The 16011-nt window shown below is 46.0% G+C and overlaps 1 protein-coding gene across 2 annotated transcripts in view; it reads left to right on the top strand.

Annotated features, from left to right (window-relative positions):
* Positions 1-11840, top strand: part of MDK (midkine) — a 28719-nt gene extending 16879 nt beyond the window's left edge. For both annotated transcript variants that reach the window (XM_048483965.1, XM_048483964.1), the window contains exons 4-5: positions 5644-5805; positions 9160-11840. In XM_048483965.1, the coding sequence (XP_048339922.1) occupies positions 5644-5805; positions 9160-9185 (188 nt within the window). In that variant the 3' untranslated portion in view covers positions 9186-11840. The remainder of the gene's footprint in view (positions 1-5643; positions 5806-9159) is intronic.
* Positions 11841-16011: the final 4171 nt, after the last annotated feature.

The following is a 16011-nucleotide window of genomic DNA, read 5'->3' on the forward strand; positions in this document are numbered from 1 at the left end:
TTCAGTTTCAACCTGCTCTGTTTCAACTAACCAGCCACGGCCTCCAAACAATGCTGGAGAGCTGCAGGTTTACCGCCCTCCATCGCAGAATGAGCTGAGTGTCATCGGCATATTGATGGCATCGCCAGCCCAAAAGCTCCGCTAATCAACTCGAGCAAGGGGTCGCATATAGATGCTGTGCAAATGTAATAGTGGGGACAACAGCGCCTCTCTGAGGTAATAATTCACAATGAAGTGAAAGCACCTCCGGGAAGCTCGGGTCCTCAATAATTGTATCTTGTTGAGTCCGGTCCCCGAGGAACGCAGGCAATCCATTTAAGGATTGTGTACCCGCGACCCCGGGAGCCGCTAGGCGGTGGGTCCAAAGGTCGCGGATCGACCACGCGCCAAACGCTATGGTCAGATCTAGTAAGACCAACAGCGCCGGTCCGGCCGGGTCAAGTTGTAAGCGGAGCTGATCTGTGACAGTGACGAGAACAGTCTCCGCCCCATGCCCAGCACGGAAACCGGACTGAAAGGGATCAAAAGTCGATGTGTCCTCCAGGAAACCTCGAAGTTACTCCAACACCACTCTCTCAATTACCTTCCCCAGAAACCAAAGATTCGAGACGGGGCGGTAATTGTGATCACCCGGATCTAACAATGGTCTTTTCAAGAGTATGCGGACCACTGCCTCCTTCAACCCCACCAGGGAAAACTCCTTGCTCAAGGGAGTTATTGATGATAATCAACAGGTGGGGTCGCAACTCCGCCTTCGGCATGCTTTAATAAGCCAGGAGGGGCACGGATCCAGAGGACAGGTAGTAGGGTCTAACAGCAGCTAGGGCCCTGTCAACAGCTGCTTCCGAGAGCAGGGGAGAACTGGGTGACCCACGGACCAGAAGACGGCAAGAGTGCCTCCAGTTCACCTATTGTCTCTAAAGTGGCAGGAAGGTCCTGGCGGAGCGACATTACGACTTTATCTGCAAAAAAGCTCATAAATGCCTCACAGCTAAGCTTCTAATTGACAATTTGTAGACCCCTCAGACAATGAGGTCAAAGACCCAATAATACGGAACAATTGTGCTACGCGAGAGCTAGCAGACGCCAGGGAGGAGGAGTTATCCTTTTCGCCTCCTTCGGCCGCCACCTCATAGGCTTTCATAAACGCCCGCAAGGATGTTCGTGTAGCTTCGCCACGAAGCTTTCCTCCACACTCGCTCTAGTCGCCTAAGTTCTTCGCTTCATATCGGCGTAGTTCCTCAGCATACCATGGAGCCAGTCAGCGAAGCGGGGGCGTAGAGGACGCTGGGGAGCAACTTCCTCGATGGCATCGGAAAGACGGGAATTCCAGTCTTCCACTAGATCATCGAGGGTGACGGTGGGTTCAGAGTCCCCCAGAGCATTCAGGAATCCAACAGGATCCATAAGTCTCCGCAGGCAGGCAAAAATTCGCCCGTCGCCTAGACAGGGTTGTTGTAATCACGTTCAACCGAACCTTCAGGGCATAATGGTCAGACCATGGCACTCTATCAATAGAGGATATGACCATATTAACCCCCAGTCCCGAAGACCAAGTCCAGTGTGTGTCCAGCCTCATGAGTGGGGCCAGAGTTAACTAAGGAGAGGCCCAGTGCTGCCATGGATAACACCAGGTCCTGCGAGTCATCGCGACATGAGGCGGGCATCGACATGGACATTGAAGTCCCCCCCCAGAACAATAAGCCTGGGGAACCGCAGAACGCTCAGTCCGCCACCACCTCCAGCAGCCGTATATTATCTCCTCGGTGTGTTAGCTTAATCGGGCAATACATTCAGGAGAACAGCCAACCTCTCCTGGGCCAACCACTTCAGGCCAACACACTCTGCCATCGCATCTCCGGGACTGGGGCTGCCTCCTAAAAGGGATAGCATCAATGGCGAACATTGCCACGCCTCGCCCCCCCGGCACCGTGTTCGTGACTGGTGTAGGCACGCTGAAACCCGGGGGTGAGACCTCGCCTAAGCATACGGTCTCCCCTTCACGCTAATTCAGAGCCTCGGTGATGCAAGGCCAGGTCCATTCGTGCAGGTCCCCGAGAAAGTCCCGGAGAACTGTGGTCTTATTATTTATGGACCTGGCATTGATCAGCAACCAATGATCTAAGCCGAGTCTCTCTGAACCCTACCACCCACGTTCCTCAGGATAGGTCGGAGGTCAGGAAGGTGATGAAGCAGTTCTCTTTCTCCCCCACCTTCTTCTCATATGGCCGCCTTACCGTCAGATTTCTACCTCGGCCCCATCAGCACTGGGGATCCCTGGAGCTCCCTAAGTGGGGCCCCCATTTCCTATAGTCCCTCCCTACCTGTCACTCCTGGCGAAAAAAACTTCCACCGCGAGTGGACTCGAATTCCGCCGCTAACAACCAGTTAGTATCTGACTAACCAAATTACAATTCTAGCTTGACTTCACAACATTACTCCAATCTATGAACTACTAAATAATTTCCGCCTACTTATGACAAGTAAGCACATATACCGATATGGATATAGTCGTGAGTAGTCCACATCAAAGAGTCCTTCCCATCCAGGGCTCACACCACCTGAAGAACTCTTGATTGATCTTCAAGGTCTAATCAATGAAATCCAAAGAGGAATGATGGCTGGGATGGTATACAGTGCAGCCGCAGGAGAGCTCACTGCCACTGGTTCTCGGATTACAACTACACTGCCGCTTCACTCAGCAGCCTCGGGCATCTACCAATTTGCTGGGTCCTAAATGAGCAATAGCGCTTTTGCTGGCTGTTCACGATGTTAAAGTATATGCTGAATGGTCAACTTTAGATGAGTAGGAGCTGGAAAGCCACTTCGATTGGAAACGTTATCTATTGACTGCATCAACAGCATTCGAGACCCCCGCCTCCTTCGGGCGCCCCCAATGTGTTCTGTGTGGCCCCGCCTATAATCAGGCTCGCTGGTGCGCATCGTCGTCCCTGCAGCCTCGGGCTCGATTTCTACAATGCCCGGTGTAGTCGCAGTTGTTGTTGTTGTCGGCTTCACCGCCTCTCCTCGCCGCTCCGCCTGTTCCCAACCCGCTCGGCAGACAAGGCAAACAAGGCGGCAGCTGAAGAGTCCCTGCCACTTAACCGCTTTCCCACCGGCCACCACAAAGTTCTGCCAGTCGCTGCAGGTGGAGGGCACGGAGAAACAGCAGGAAAGGCAGACGGCTCCAGGGAAGCGCGCATTCACGGCCCGGGCGGCTCCGGAGACATCGCATCGTCGTCTTCCAATCGCCTCCCGCCTCGGGCTCGCCCATTTCTGTGGCTCGCTCGGTGGCACTCCTAACCGCTCCGCCTACCCTCCTCGGGTCCCGGCAACTCACCACCAGCTGCTTCTGTCCCGCTTGGTGACCAGGGCCGCGGTGGGAGGCCTCTGCCACTGACAACCCCCACCGCCGCCAACACATTTATGGCATTGTAGAAGATTTTTGTATGGTTTTAATGCTGAAATATGTTTTAATGAGCCTGACCTATTTGGAAAGAGCAGCCTATAAATATGAAAAACAAACTAATGAAAAAAAATAATAGGAGCATGTGGGCAGTGGTATGTCATATGTGTGTTTTCCTGATTTGCTTGCTTACAGTGTATTTGCATCTGATAATCTTCTTGTTCCAGCACTTCTATACTAGAAGCATATTCTGGCAGGAAGTAGACTTTCTAACAAAGATATGTTAGTGTGGTTTCCTATATCTGCTGTGGTCTTAGGCAATGCCCTTAAAAAGCAAAACTTTTGTCAAAAGACTGTGCATTCGTACCTACTGTTAAATAAGCATCTTTTAACATTTTCCGTGTTGTTTCCCATCGTTGATACCAACTAGGCTTGTTGGAGGCCAAGGGGGGTGCTGGTAAAAGGCTTCGGATCTAAAGCGAATGAGAGGGAAAGATTAGGGTAGTTGGGACAGTTTGTCCAGCTCAAAATGCTGCCATGACCAGAGTAGCTTCCACTCTGCTTATCTTCTGCTGAGAAGCTGAATTGCTCAGAGGTGAACAAAATACCTAGCTCTGGGTGCCTTCACAATGTGAGCATTGCTCAACAAAACGTAAGACAGTGGATTTAATGAAGATATAGGTTTACAGAGCATGTTTCGTGAAAAGACATGGAACTCAGCAGGAACAAGGTTGATAGTTGGTTGATCTGTACATTTAAACCACCCTCCATCCAACCTCACTGTCTCTCTTTCCTTGCCTGTCTGGTGCTGCTACTTCCTCATCATGGCCTCCTCCGTCTACTTCACCGTTTTATCACCTAAGAGTTCTGCATCCTGTTTCACACACTGGCTGATCAGTTGCCCTCAATGGCCAAAAATCAGACCATAGAGGCCAAAGTCAAGGCCTCCCCCTCATATCACCCCACCCCCTTATATTCAGATATTTACTGTCTCTGAATGTGGAGGTTCCTGTTAGTCACCATGACTTGTAGCTATTGATGACTCTGTCCTCCATAAATGTTCTTTTGAATCCCTTTTAAAGCCATTAAAGCTGGTGGATAGCCCTACATCCACTGGCAGGGAATTTTAATTACTCATTGAGTAAATCTATAGCATTTTGCCTGTCCTGTACCTGTTGCCTAGACCTATTCCTCTGTCCTGTACCTGTTACCTATCAACTTCATTTGGTTCTCCCAAATTCTAGTATTATGGGAATGGGAGAAAAGTCTCAAAGCAGGAAACTTAGCCTATGACTAGCTGGGAGAAGGTTTACTAGCAGCGGTAACCTTCCAGCTTTATTCTAACAGGGGCCCATTCCACATGGGCCAAGAAACATGGGTATAGGATGCTATATAACCTGTTTTGGGGGGGACTTCACCAAGGTCCCACCCCCAAAATGAGTCTGCCCCATTTTATTTCCCCCAACCCGGGTTTTCTGAACAAGCTTTACTTTTGAAAAATCCTGGATTGGAGAAGCTCCCTCCCTCCCATCCCATCCTCCATCGTGAGGGAGAAGTCGCCCAATCATTGCAGGGAGGCCCCTTTTTCTTTTAAAAAAATTCTATTGCTTGCGGCTGCTTAGCTACACAGGTGCAGCCAGTCATATTGTGGGACATTGGTATGGCTGTGCGGGTTCATTTCAGCCTGCCTACGTAGCTGCGCATGTGCTGCAGGACAATTAAACAAAAGAGGAGCATCTCTGTGCAAAGGAGTGACAGTAACCCAGATTGTTTCCGTGGCCTCCAGTCGTTGCCTGCACAGGACGCATGTGAACAGGAAAATGGGTTCCTTTATCACAACTGCAACCCATTATATAGTTGCTTTGTGGAAAAGGCTTGGATCTGTGCTGATGTCTGCTGCATTTCTTAGAACCTGTGTTGTCCTGAGAGTAAGTGGGGTTCACCTGGTCATGGTGTAGAAGTACATGTCTTAGAAACCTCCAATCTTTTCAAACAGGCTCGAAAACAACAACTAAATTGATTGTTCAATGACATACAAAAATGCTGTGTAGCAAAATGAATGTATCACCAAGGGGCAGGCTCTGGTTACATGAGATTGTACAACATAATGAAACTCCTAACAGGAGAGGCAGTGCCCTTTCAGACCATTGTGGTGGAATCAAAGTGAATGCTGTTCATCATCTTGGGTGTTTTGTGGGTGCCATGCAGATCTAACAAGGCTTTCCCTTCTCCCCTAGCTGACTGCAAGTACAAGTTTGAGAGCTGGGGTGGCTGTGATGCTGCAACAGGTCTGAAGGCCCGCTCGGGTACTCTGAAAAAAGCCCTGTACAATGCCGAGTGCCAGGATACTATTCAAGTGACTAAGCCTTGTTCTCCTAAGGCCAAATCAAAATCCAAAGGTCAGATACAGCTCTTGGGGGCGGGGTGTCTTTTTTCCTTTGATACTTCATGTTGATCTTTGTGATAAAAAATGCTCCTCTGGGGATATTTGAAAGGTTAAAGGACTGTCATAGTGGGCTTGGTAAAAGGTTGTATTTATGAGATTAGTGTTGAGCTAGTAGGAGTTCTTTGCACCACCCAAGACTGGAGCAAACCTGAGGTCATGGGCTTCAGTATTCATTGTCACCACTATTCCCCCCTCCCCCACACACATACAGTACAAGTCATACAAGATTATGGCTTGCTTTTCCTTGAACTGGGACAATCACCACACTTTTTTGAAGCTCATGAAAGAGGAATCACAATCTCAGTTTGTGCCTCTGCTATCACACTGCTCCCAAGTAGATGTTTCACCAGTGAATTGTGCACAATTGATCCTCAGAAATCACAGCACTAGACTCAACTAGGCCCATAATTGCGACAGGGGCAGAACACGCGGTAAGAGCTTCAGAGGAGGAGCATTCATGTCTCTGGGCTGGCCGGGCAGCTGCGCCTTACCACCCGGCAATGAGCGTGCTAGCGCACATGGGCATCAGGGTGGAGCACACTTCCTATAATAAGCAGCATGCGGTTGCTTTGGCCTTTTCAACGCCTGGAACCGACCCACCTGCCCTCCCGGAAGAGATGAGACTAGTTTTTCTTTAATCATTGCAACCCTAGTGGGGGCGGTTTGGGCAGAGGAGCACATCTTTGGCTGAGCTTGCATACCGGACCTCCCCACCTATGGGGGCCTCCATAAGAGGCTTGGGGTGGGGTGGGCTCGGGGTGCATGCCACAAAGTCCTTTGCAGATGATCCCGACACCCCAGCAGTGTGGGAGCCACGAAGAATGGGGCGAATGCCCCATGGCCCAGTACCTATGTTCTCCCCAATAGAATTGGGGTCGAAGCCAGGATCAGCCAGGGATGCTGACAGGCAGATAAGATGCGCTCCTCTTGATCGCCCAGCTTCAGTATAATAATTATTGTAATAATAAGGGGCTGCGGCCCATTTTCAATCCAAGCCGTGTCTGTAGTTATTACAAGGAAGCTTCTGCACATCTGGCTGCAAATGGCCTGATGGCTAAATAAATTCCTGTTAGATTCTTTCTTTTATGCCTAATGTGGCTGCCCTTAGCAGGACAGATCCAGGTGTCTTTTCTTTATCTTCAGCTTTTTCTGCTATATCATATTGCTATGATCTCCATGAAACTTCCTGAATGGGGCTCCTAATGAGAGGCCCCAGTCAATACAGTAAACCTTTAATGACATATTATTAGTACACAATAAAAATATATATAAAAAGGTTTTAAAAGTTTTTTTAAAACCCCTATATGTTACATAATTAGATTAAGATTGCTTATTAACAACCAATTTCAGAAACCTTGCAGTCTGTTCTAGAATGGCTCCGGAGTTGTTATTTAATAACTATACAGTCTTTTGCTGGTCAGTCCAGTTATCTGTGCCACTCAAATAGGGCAATAATAGTGGCATTCTTGCCTTTGCATAAAGGGGGCAGTGATGCAAAACATGGTCCACAGATTCTTCACAGTGCATCTCACAAATGCACAATCTTCCACGATGTGGTACTTTTTTAACCCTCCCCTGTCTTAAAGAAGCGGGCAGGATATTACCTCTGGCTAGAGAGGCCCCAGTCATTCTTGATACTAGCCTTATCAGATAACTTGGCTCAGATTGGGGAGGAGCTGTGACTCAGTGGCAGGGCATCTGCGTGGCATACAGCAGGTCCAAATTTCAGTCCTTGACATCTTCTGTTAAAAGACTCTGTCAGTAGGTGACGTGAAAGACTTCTGCCTGAAACCCTGGAGAGCTGACTGATGAACCAAGGGCCTGATTCATCATAAGACAGATTCATGTTTACACGTGGCACACAAGTAATTGCTGGGAAAGTCTAGTGATGGTCAACTTTCTTTAAATACAAGCACCACAGTAAAGTATGGAGAATCAGAGACAGAAGTTTCATTAACTTAGCATATTTGTTTGTTCTAATACACCACAATTGCTATTTACAGGAGTAAAATAAAGGTGGTTGACATCAAAGACAAACAATAGGATTACAATTATAAACACTTAAAAAGAAAAGAATCCAGCACTGGCAGCCACCCTTAAGTATACAACTCTGCACTCTGACCCTTCCTGTCTGGACCCAGAGGAGAATTGGCAGAGAGGACATAAGGTGATACCAGGTCCTGCTACAATCTTGCACTCTGACCCCTGTGAGCAAATCTGTCAGTTCTGAGTATCAGAATGAACACAGAAAACTGCCTTATGCTGAATGAGAGTATTGGTCCTTCAAGTTCAGTATTGTGTACTCTGGCTGCTAGGAGATCTCCAGGGTCTCAGGCAGACTCCTTGCCATCCTCCACTTTCTATCATCCTTTAACTGGAGATGCCAGGGGCTGAAACAGACTTCCTGCTTGCTACGTAGGGATGCTGAAGAAATAAAAAACTATTTCAGATTCAGAATCATCTTGTTTTCTTAAAAACAAAAATTCATTTCATTTAGTATTGGTATTAAAGTCATGAATTAATCTGATTTTTTTAAAGTGGTGACAGCTACTTAAAGTCTAAAGTATTAAATGGACTAGAAGAGCATTCAGAAGCCCAGCGTTCCAGAATATAGCCAAGATCACCTTGGTTTTTGGAAGGAACCGTGGCTCAGCGGCTGAGCATCTGCTTTGCCCCCAGAAAGGTCACTTTTAATCCTCAGCATCTCTGGTTAATAGGATTGTAGGTGACGTGAAAGACATGAGATTGTGGAGGTCTACAGCCAGTCAGAGTAGAGAGAACTAACCTTGATAGACACATAGTCTGACTTAGGCCCCTCCTGCACATGCAGAATAATGCACTTTCAATCCACTTTGTAGCTGTGCGGAATAGCAACATTCACTTGAAAACAATTGTGAAAGTGGATTGAAAATGCATTATTCCGCATGTGTGGAAGGGGCCTAAGTTCAGGGCAGCTCTGTGAGCTTGTCCAGATAGCTCACAGTGGCCCATCACTGTGTGGAAAGAGGCAAGTGCTCTGTCAGGAAATAGCAGTTTCATGTGAAAGGCAAGTGTTGTGTTCAGAAAGGGCAAACTGAAAAGGTGACAGGAATAAGTAGGCTATTTCAACCTGTCCGTGGCTGGATTTGCTCACAATAGTTGTCTGATTTGTTAAGACACCTGAACTCTGAGTCAAGCGACTTATGATCAGCTGGCAAGGTTGAGTGCTGGTGGGTGTCGGGCTAACATTGGCCCTTCCCAGTCCAGTGAACTATTGGTGCCTGTATGGGTCACACTAATGCCTGTCTTTCTTCGTTGTTTCCAACAGCTAGGAAAGGAAAGGGGAAAGACTAGAATGATGGACACCCCCTCCACCATCATCTTCAGGGCATGATGCCTGAATCCAATCGGACACACACCACTTGGAGCTGCAGCGTGGTCCCTCCCAGCTTGGCAATGTTTTGCCAAACCCCACTACTCTTCTGCATGCACAACTTTGTCCTAACCAAGATACCGTTTCTAAACACTAGTTTTGTAGAGAGCAAGCCCACCCTGTACTGAAGGAGGTGCTGTTTGCCTTCCCTCTAACTTCTCCCTTCTCCCCCATTTATATGTACCCCAGTGTTCTTTGCTCTGGTTCCCCCTTTCGCAAAGAAATTAAGTGTGATGTGTGTTGAGATAGGCTGGGCTGAGTTAGGCTGTGGATTCACATCTGGGATCCTTTGTCGAGGCCAAGTAGCCTTTAACACACCTCTTGCAACCTTACCTGGGATGGTGATTTTTCCATGCAATTTTGCCTTGCAGCATACAAATTAAGCTAACCGAGGTGGGCAGCTTCAGGGGATTTTGGTGGGGAGGAGGTAATTGCAGTCGGAAAAGGGCCCCAAATCTGCCCTTATTCTTACTAGAGAGACCATGTGAGTAGGAAGGTTTGGACATCTTTGATGACATTTTGGCACCGTCAGATTTACAGGGAGCTAAATCTGTACTTACTACCCATGGTGTTTTGTGTGTGAGCATGTGTGATTACTTTTTCCATGTTACCTCTCCCATTTATGTGTGTGCATCAGGATCACATTCTGTTGGAGAGTCCCTATTTCGGGAGAGAACTCTGTGTGTGCGTGTATGTGAGAAAGAGGGTAGTTTCCTCTATGAGTCACGTTTGCCCCATTTTTTGCCAGCAGACTCCCTCCCCTTCCACATCCAAACAATATCTTCTCCAGAGTTAATGAGCATTGTTTTTCTTTCAGTCATGATGTCCTCATTCCTTCTGTCCCTTCTTATCTGTATTTTTGCTGGGACGCTGCAGCCTTACCCTACTTTATTGGTGCTGGGGAAGCCTTCTCTGCTTTTTACATCCCTCCCCTTTTCCAATAAAAATCTTTTTACAAAAAACAACTCTCCTCTTTTGTGTCCTGTTTCTGTGGCAGGTGCTTTAAAGGCCATGAGCTGAGCTACAGGACTGCTAACTATGTAGGAGGATAACAGCCATTTCTGGGATTGCTGAGGTTCACCAGATCCCGTGCTGCTGTGTGAGCATAAGAATGTCTTGAATATACATAGGCGAGAGAGAGGAAAGGGAACCGGCCCTACAAACCTGACAGGCTAAAAGAAAGGTGACTGGAAGGCAGGTAGCATTCTTCCATTCAAAAAACTCTACTGCATTTTTTAGACCTATGGAGTGAGATGCCCATGACACGAGGGCATTCAAAATAACCAGTTGAGGCAATGTGAGAACAAATGCAATACTTTTGGCTTCCAAAAATGCTATAATGAGTTGTTAAATTCCATATATGTGGCGACTGGCCCTACAGGGAATGTGGCTTGTATGGAACTTACCTTTCTCTCTTGCTCAGGCCAAGGAAAGGACAAAAAGAGGCATAAGGCATCAAGGGCAGTGTTAGTTGCAACTCCTTGTCCTGAAACAAGATTGCAGTGAGTTGTAGATGTAGTTTCTGTCACAAGGTTGCTTCCTGTAGGCTGCATGAAGACAGTTCTGTGAAGGGTAGCCATTCAGAAGGGCAGAGCCAAAAAAGGACATCCTTTTTGTGTTCTTGAAGGATTTGTTTTCTGTAATTAGCTACAAACAATTGAAGCAGTGGTTCCACAATTGATGTAAAGTTATGTTCTTGTGAAAATCTGTTAATAATTGGTCATTCACAGAGAAGATCGTAGAATTATGTCAACTCAAAAGTCCTATTCACCAAAGATCCTACTTTCCTAGTAGTTTATAGTCCCTCCTTCTGCACACAATAACTCAGCAATTCCGAATTGAGCCTTAAAGGGTGGGGGGGGGAGGGAAGAAGGGGGTGTTACATACAGTTTTCATTTTTAAGTGATTGTTCATGTTATTTTTTATTATCTGTGTAATTATCATATAAAATAATTTCTTTTTCAGTGGTTTATGGTGCTATTAATAACAAAAAATGAGTAGGAAATTGCTTTGCAGCCCAAAAAGGAAAACAGACATTAACATTTTCCCTTAAGAGTTCATTCAAGGACACGGGTCACTGGAATTTTTACTGAACAGGAAGGGCAGAGGCAAGGGACTATTCTGAAAGACAGTGGCCCTGAGTAAATCTCAGTCACTCCATACATGGACAGGCAGGCACTACAACAGTGCTTTTTTTGTGAAACGATCACCACAAATGAGGTCTAAAATAAAATGGGAAAACCCCATTAAAAAATCCCCATGGGAATATAATGAGTTTTATGGATCCTCCACCAAAGAACAAATCAATAGTACTTGCTCCAGACTAAATGGCCATTGTCGAAGCAGCCAGAGTTGGTGAGATAAACACCCTGCTGTGATTCAGAGACAGAGTAGCAAGCTAGCAAATACTTAACAAAGCAAATACCCTCATCTATAATTACACAAGTTCTAAAATGAGTCGCCTATCTTTCCATCACACAAGCCCTGGAATATAAATACATAAAATGTAATAGATGTATTCATTAATTTAAAAAATGCAATATACCACATTAAATAAAGTTAGTAATCTCAAATTACCTCTTTGCATTGTTTTCTGCTGCTATTTTGGTATGGGAAAATAAAGAATGCTAGGATGAACAAAAAGGTTCAGTAACAAGGGTTCCAATATATTTAAGGCTATACAACCTTTGTGGGGGGAATATTTGACCCCCTGCTATTACTACAGTTCGACAGGGGAAATTCAAGTACTAGTTTAGCAGGTTCACACTGACTCATGTCTGGATTAGGTATCAACTACCATTCCATTTAAGAATGAATACTCTGGAATGTATTGAGAAATTACTTATATGCATGCTTGTTACCTCTTCCTCTGTTTGGAGCTACAGTGTTAGCAAAGGTGCTGCTTTGCTCAGCTTCCTTTGAGTGATCCCCTCAGTGTTCTGGGGACTGAATACACCATTCCCACTTTTGAACTTGATCTCGGCACAGTCTTTGAGGGCATCTCCAACATAAGGGCTATTGAAATGAACAGATGCCTTTGTACTTTTGCACAGATCCCAGCCTTGCGAACAGGAAAACCTAAAAGATCTCCCATACAGTTTGTGGCTAGAATCAGCTCCATTTTTCTACACCTCACAATCTTCCCATTTCTTTACTGTGAATTTGGTTCCTTTCCATCCTGTGAAGACAAGGTGTTCCAGTTTCTTCTGACTTCTCCGGCCTTTGCACCTCTGCCTTTATTAGGATCCATCACACAAAGGTCAAACTCAGTTATCAACCTTACTTCTCACCTGTCAGGTAAGGCAGCTGGGGCAGGCTTAGCTAGACTCAAGTTTGGCCAGCCTAATAGTCTCCACATGGCCATGAGAGCAGGTATGCTGCCCACTGTCAAATGACTGAAGGGTCTCAGAGAGGGCCTTTGCATTCCTGCAGGGGTGGCCATCTGATCTTCTGCCTGTCTCTCCCTCCTCCCCATTGCTCTTCCTCCCTGGTAGAGCTAGGCTCTAAGCTTTTATTGTGATCCCTGAAATGTCTCTGTTGGTGCAGCATAATTGCTGCCTGACCAACTCAGGACTGCCAGTGCTGCAGGATGATTGCAAGCATACTCAAGCGAGATCTCAGGTATATGGCCTGCAGGGCAATGCCCAGCCAGCTGAACCTTGTGTCTCTGTGTGGTTAATGTGTAGAATTCTCTCTCTTGCCAGAATTGCTGTTTCAGACCTTTGCTACCTTGAAGCTGTGTCACAAGCAAAGTGCGCAACAAAAAATTACTCCTGGAGGACTAGAAGGTGATGGAACCACCAACCAGTTCAATTTCTTTAAATGGTTAAAGCCAGGTGACCGTTGGCTTTCACCCAGGGAGCCTTCTCATCCAAGGAAATGACCACACGCAGCTTCTTCAAAACCCTCTGTTATCTTTTGCTAAGCTTATCACTGAGTTTCACAAGCCGTGTGCCACCTTCTTGAAATTTTCCACCCATGCTCCCTGTCTACAATTCCATATTACTAAATCGTTTCCTATGAGCTCATCAGGGGGCCCTATTTAATAAGCCATGGTAGTTGATTTTCTTGCTATATTGCAGTCTCATTTATCTTGGTAACACAAGAAAAAAATCACAAACTGCTTGTACAGAAAGCTGTGCAGGTAACAGGGAGGGTAGTTTAGACAGGCTTTTCCAGCTGTGGGACCAGGCATTTGGAATTTAATCTTATGTTGTCTCATTTGCATCCTCCACAGAACTCAGGATCTCATACATGGCTTCCTTGCTACAACCTGTGAGGCAGGATAGGCCAAGAGAAAGTGATTGGCCTAAGGCCACCCAATAGCAGGTGTCTGAGCCTATGCCCCTCCAATTCTAGTCCTATAATCCAGCCACGTCGCACTGGCTTTTTGTGACCTGCTTTTTGGAAACTCCAAGCTGCTGGTCAATGCAAATCAGGAGTTTCTTGCTTGTTCAAGAATGAGGGGTTTTTTTGCACTATACCAAATGTTTATTAAGACATCAGAAACCATAATGAAGATGTGTAGCCATGTTGGTCTGCAGTGGAAAACCAAGACTAGAGTTTATTAGCACCTTAGTGACCCAACACGGTTTTCAAGGTATAAGCTTTCCAAAGGTAAAGCTCCCTTTGTCAGATGCCACAGAGAGAGTTGACTCTCAAAGGCTTATCCCCAGGGAACCTTGTTGGGTCTTTAAGGTGCTGCTGGGCTTGAATCTTGCTCATCAAGAAACTGCTTCATACATTGCACAGCAGCAAATATCTATACACAAGAATATCTATACACAGTTTTTTCCAACTCCTGGGCAATGTATTGTGTCATAAAGTCACCTGCAAATGTGATCCACTTGTTGATTTCATGCTTTACATATTAAAATGTACATCGATTGTGTGTGTGCGTGTGGGGGGGGGGGTTGTTCGTCTAATATGGTCTGTGGTCTTCAGGACACTACAGAAAAACTTTCAGGCCTTATTACTGCCTCATCTACTTCATCTGTCAGAAGTGACTGCAGGCCCAAGAAAAAAAATTAACTGTCTGAGCCAGCAAGCAGTAGTCATGTGGCAAAATGGCAAATACGAGATTAATGCCACCTTTCATTGCTTTGCTTAGAAGCCAGCGAAAATCAGAACTTTCCTTCACTAGCTCAGGGCCCTAGTAAAGTGAATATTCTTCAACTGGTGCCTTGGCCTACTGCCGTGCATTTATTTTGTATCTTGTTTCATTCTGCAGCCAATCAAAAGTGCAACAGTGCTTCTGCTCATTTTATACCCTATCCTTAATTCAAAATGTCTTGAATTATAACTATGGCACATTAGTCTGTCTTTGGTTTTGCATCATGGCCAAAGATATACAGACACTTTATATCTTAGTTTGATCCACCACATTTCTAAAATTACTCCATAAATAAAAAGGAAGACATCTGCAAACTGCTGAATAATGACCCAAAGGCCTGGCTCATGTAGCTCAATTACTTTATTTGCTTAAGTGGGTCCCACTGTAGTTGTAACAATTAAAAAAACCCTGCAAGGCATTTTGGGCAACATTATGCAAATTATTCTAAAGACAGTGGCAGCATATCTGCCTCCCCAGCAGAATGAAGCAGCAGCCTTTGGCCAAATGCCGTTGCATCTTCCAGGCCCAGAAACCCTTCACCCTGAGATGCAGACTTGCACACCTGCACCACACTGTGTCAGTCCAGTCAATGCCAGGTCATTGATGGATCTGCTCTGCCTGAGATGGCTGGAGGATGTTGGTAGCATCTGGAGAAACTGAGCAACAGTTGAGTTGACTTGGCCTTAGTTGTACATGAATATTCTGGGATTGAGGCTGTACACTTACACTGGAGCCCACATGCAGAAGACTCCATGACAACACTGACTAGGCAATGGTCATTTACAAAGCTCATTGGCCATCTGTTTAATATACCCTCAGGCACTTGGAGCGGCAGAGAGCGAGGAGGTCCCTCATTTTCCTCCCCCAGCCCCTATAGGAACCAGCTGTGGAAATCTAATAGGTAAATGAATTGTTCCATATGCAGTATTTGGAGCTAGGAGAACATATGGCATTAAGAAAAAACTAAGGAGAATACTGGTCATGCCAAGAGGTCGAACCCCTTTGAAATATTCCTCTGTGCAGGAATCTTGCACTGTTGTGTGTACTTCTGGTTACATCCAGGGCAATCACTCTTAACATTGATACAAATGTCTTTTTGGAAGTATGCTCCTGGACAGAAAGATTGTAGTGCTAACTCTGTGTGTGCGCGTGTGTGTGTATGTGTACAAGAGATGCATATTTTTATTTTCAGAATTACATTAAGTGTCATATTTCTAACCTGGAAATGAGTCCATTCATATGTCCATCTTGTCCAATTGCCTGCCGTAGGAAATCAAGACACAAATGGACTCTTCCAACTATCTACACAAATGGGTTTTTCCAACTATAAAATCTTCTCCCTGAGGGGAAGCCATCCCTTTCACCCAGGCAGCAGAAATCCAGGTGGACAAAGCACTATAGTGAGTAAAGTAAATGTTTATACATCCGTTGTTCATCTGTTCTGAATGTGTCATGTCTAGACTCCAGCTGCTTGATGCTGATGCTGAGACAGTCCCTTTGGGTCTTCATGTCCATTGTCTACGAATTAATTTAGCACTGATGCACCTTCACATACTCTCTCTCTCTCTCTCTCTTACACACACACACACACACACACACACACACACACACACACACACACACACACACACACA

The sequence above is a fragment of the Sphaerodactylus townsendi genome, linkage group LG02 (genome assembly GCF_021028975.2).
Source record: "Sphaerodactylus townsendi isolate TG3544 linkage group LG02, MPM_Stown_v2.3, whole genome shotgun sequence".
In the NCBI taxonomy this organism is placed as follows: Eukaryota; Metazoa; Chordata; class Lepidosauria; order Squamata; family Sphaerodactylidae; genus Sphaerodactylus; species Sphaerodactylus townsendi.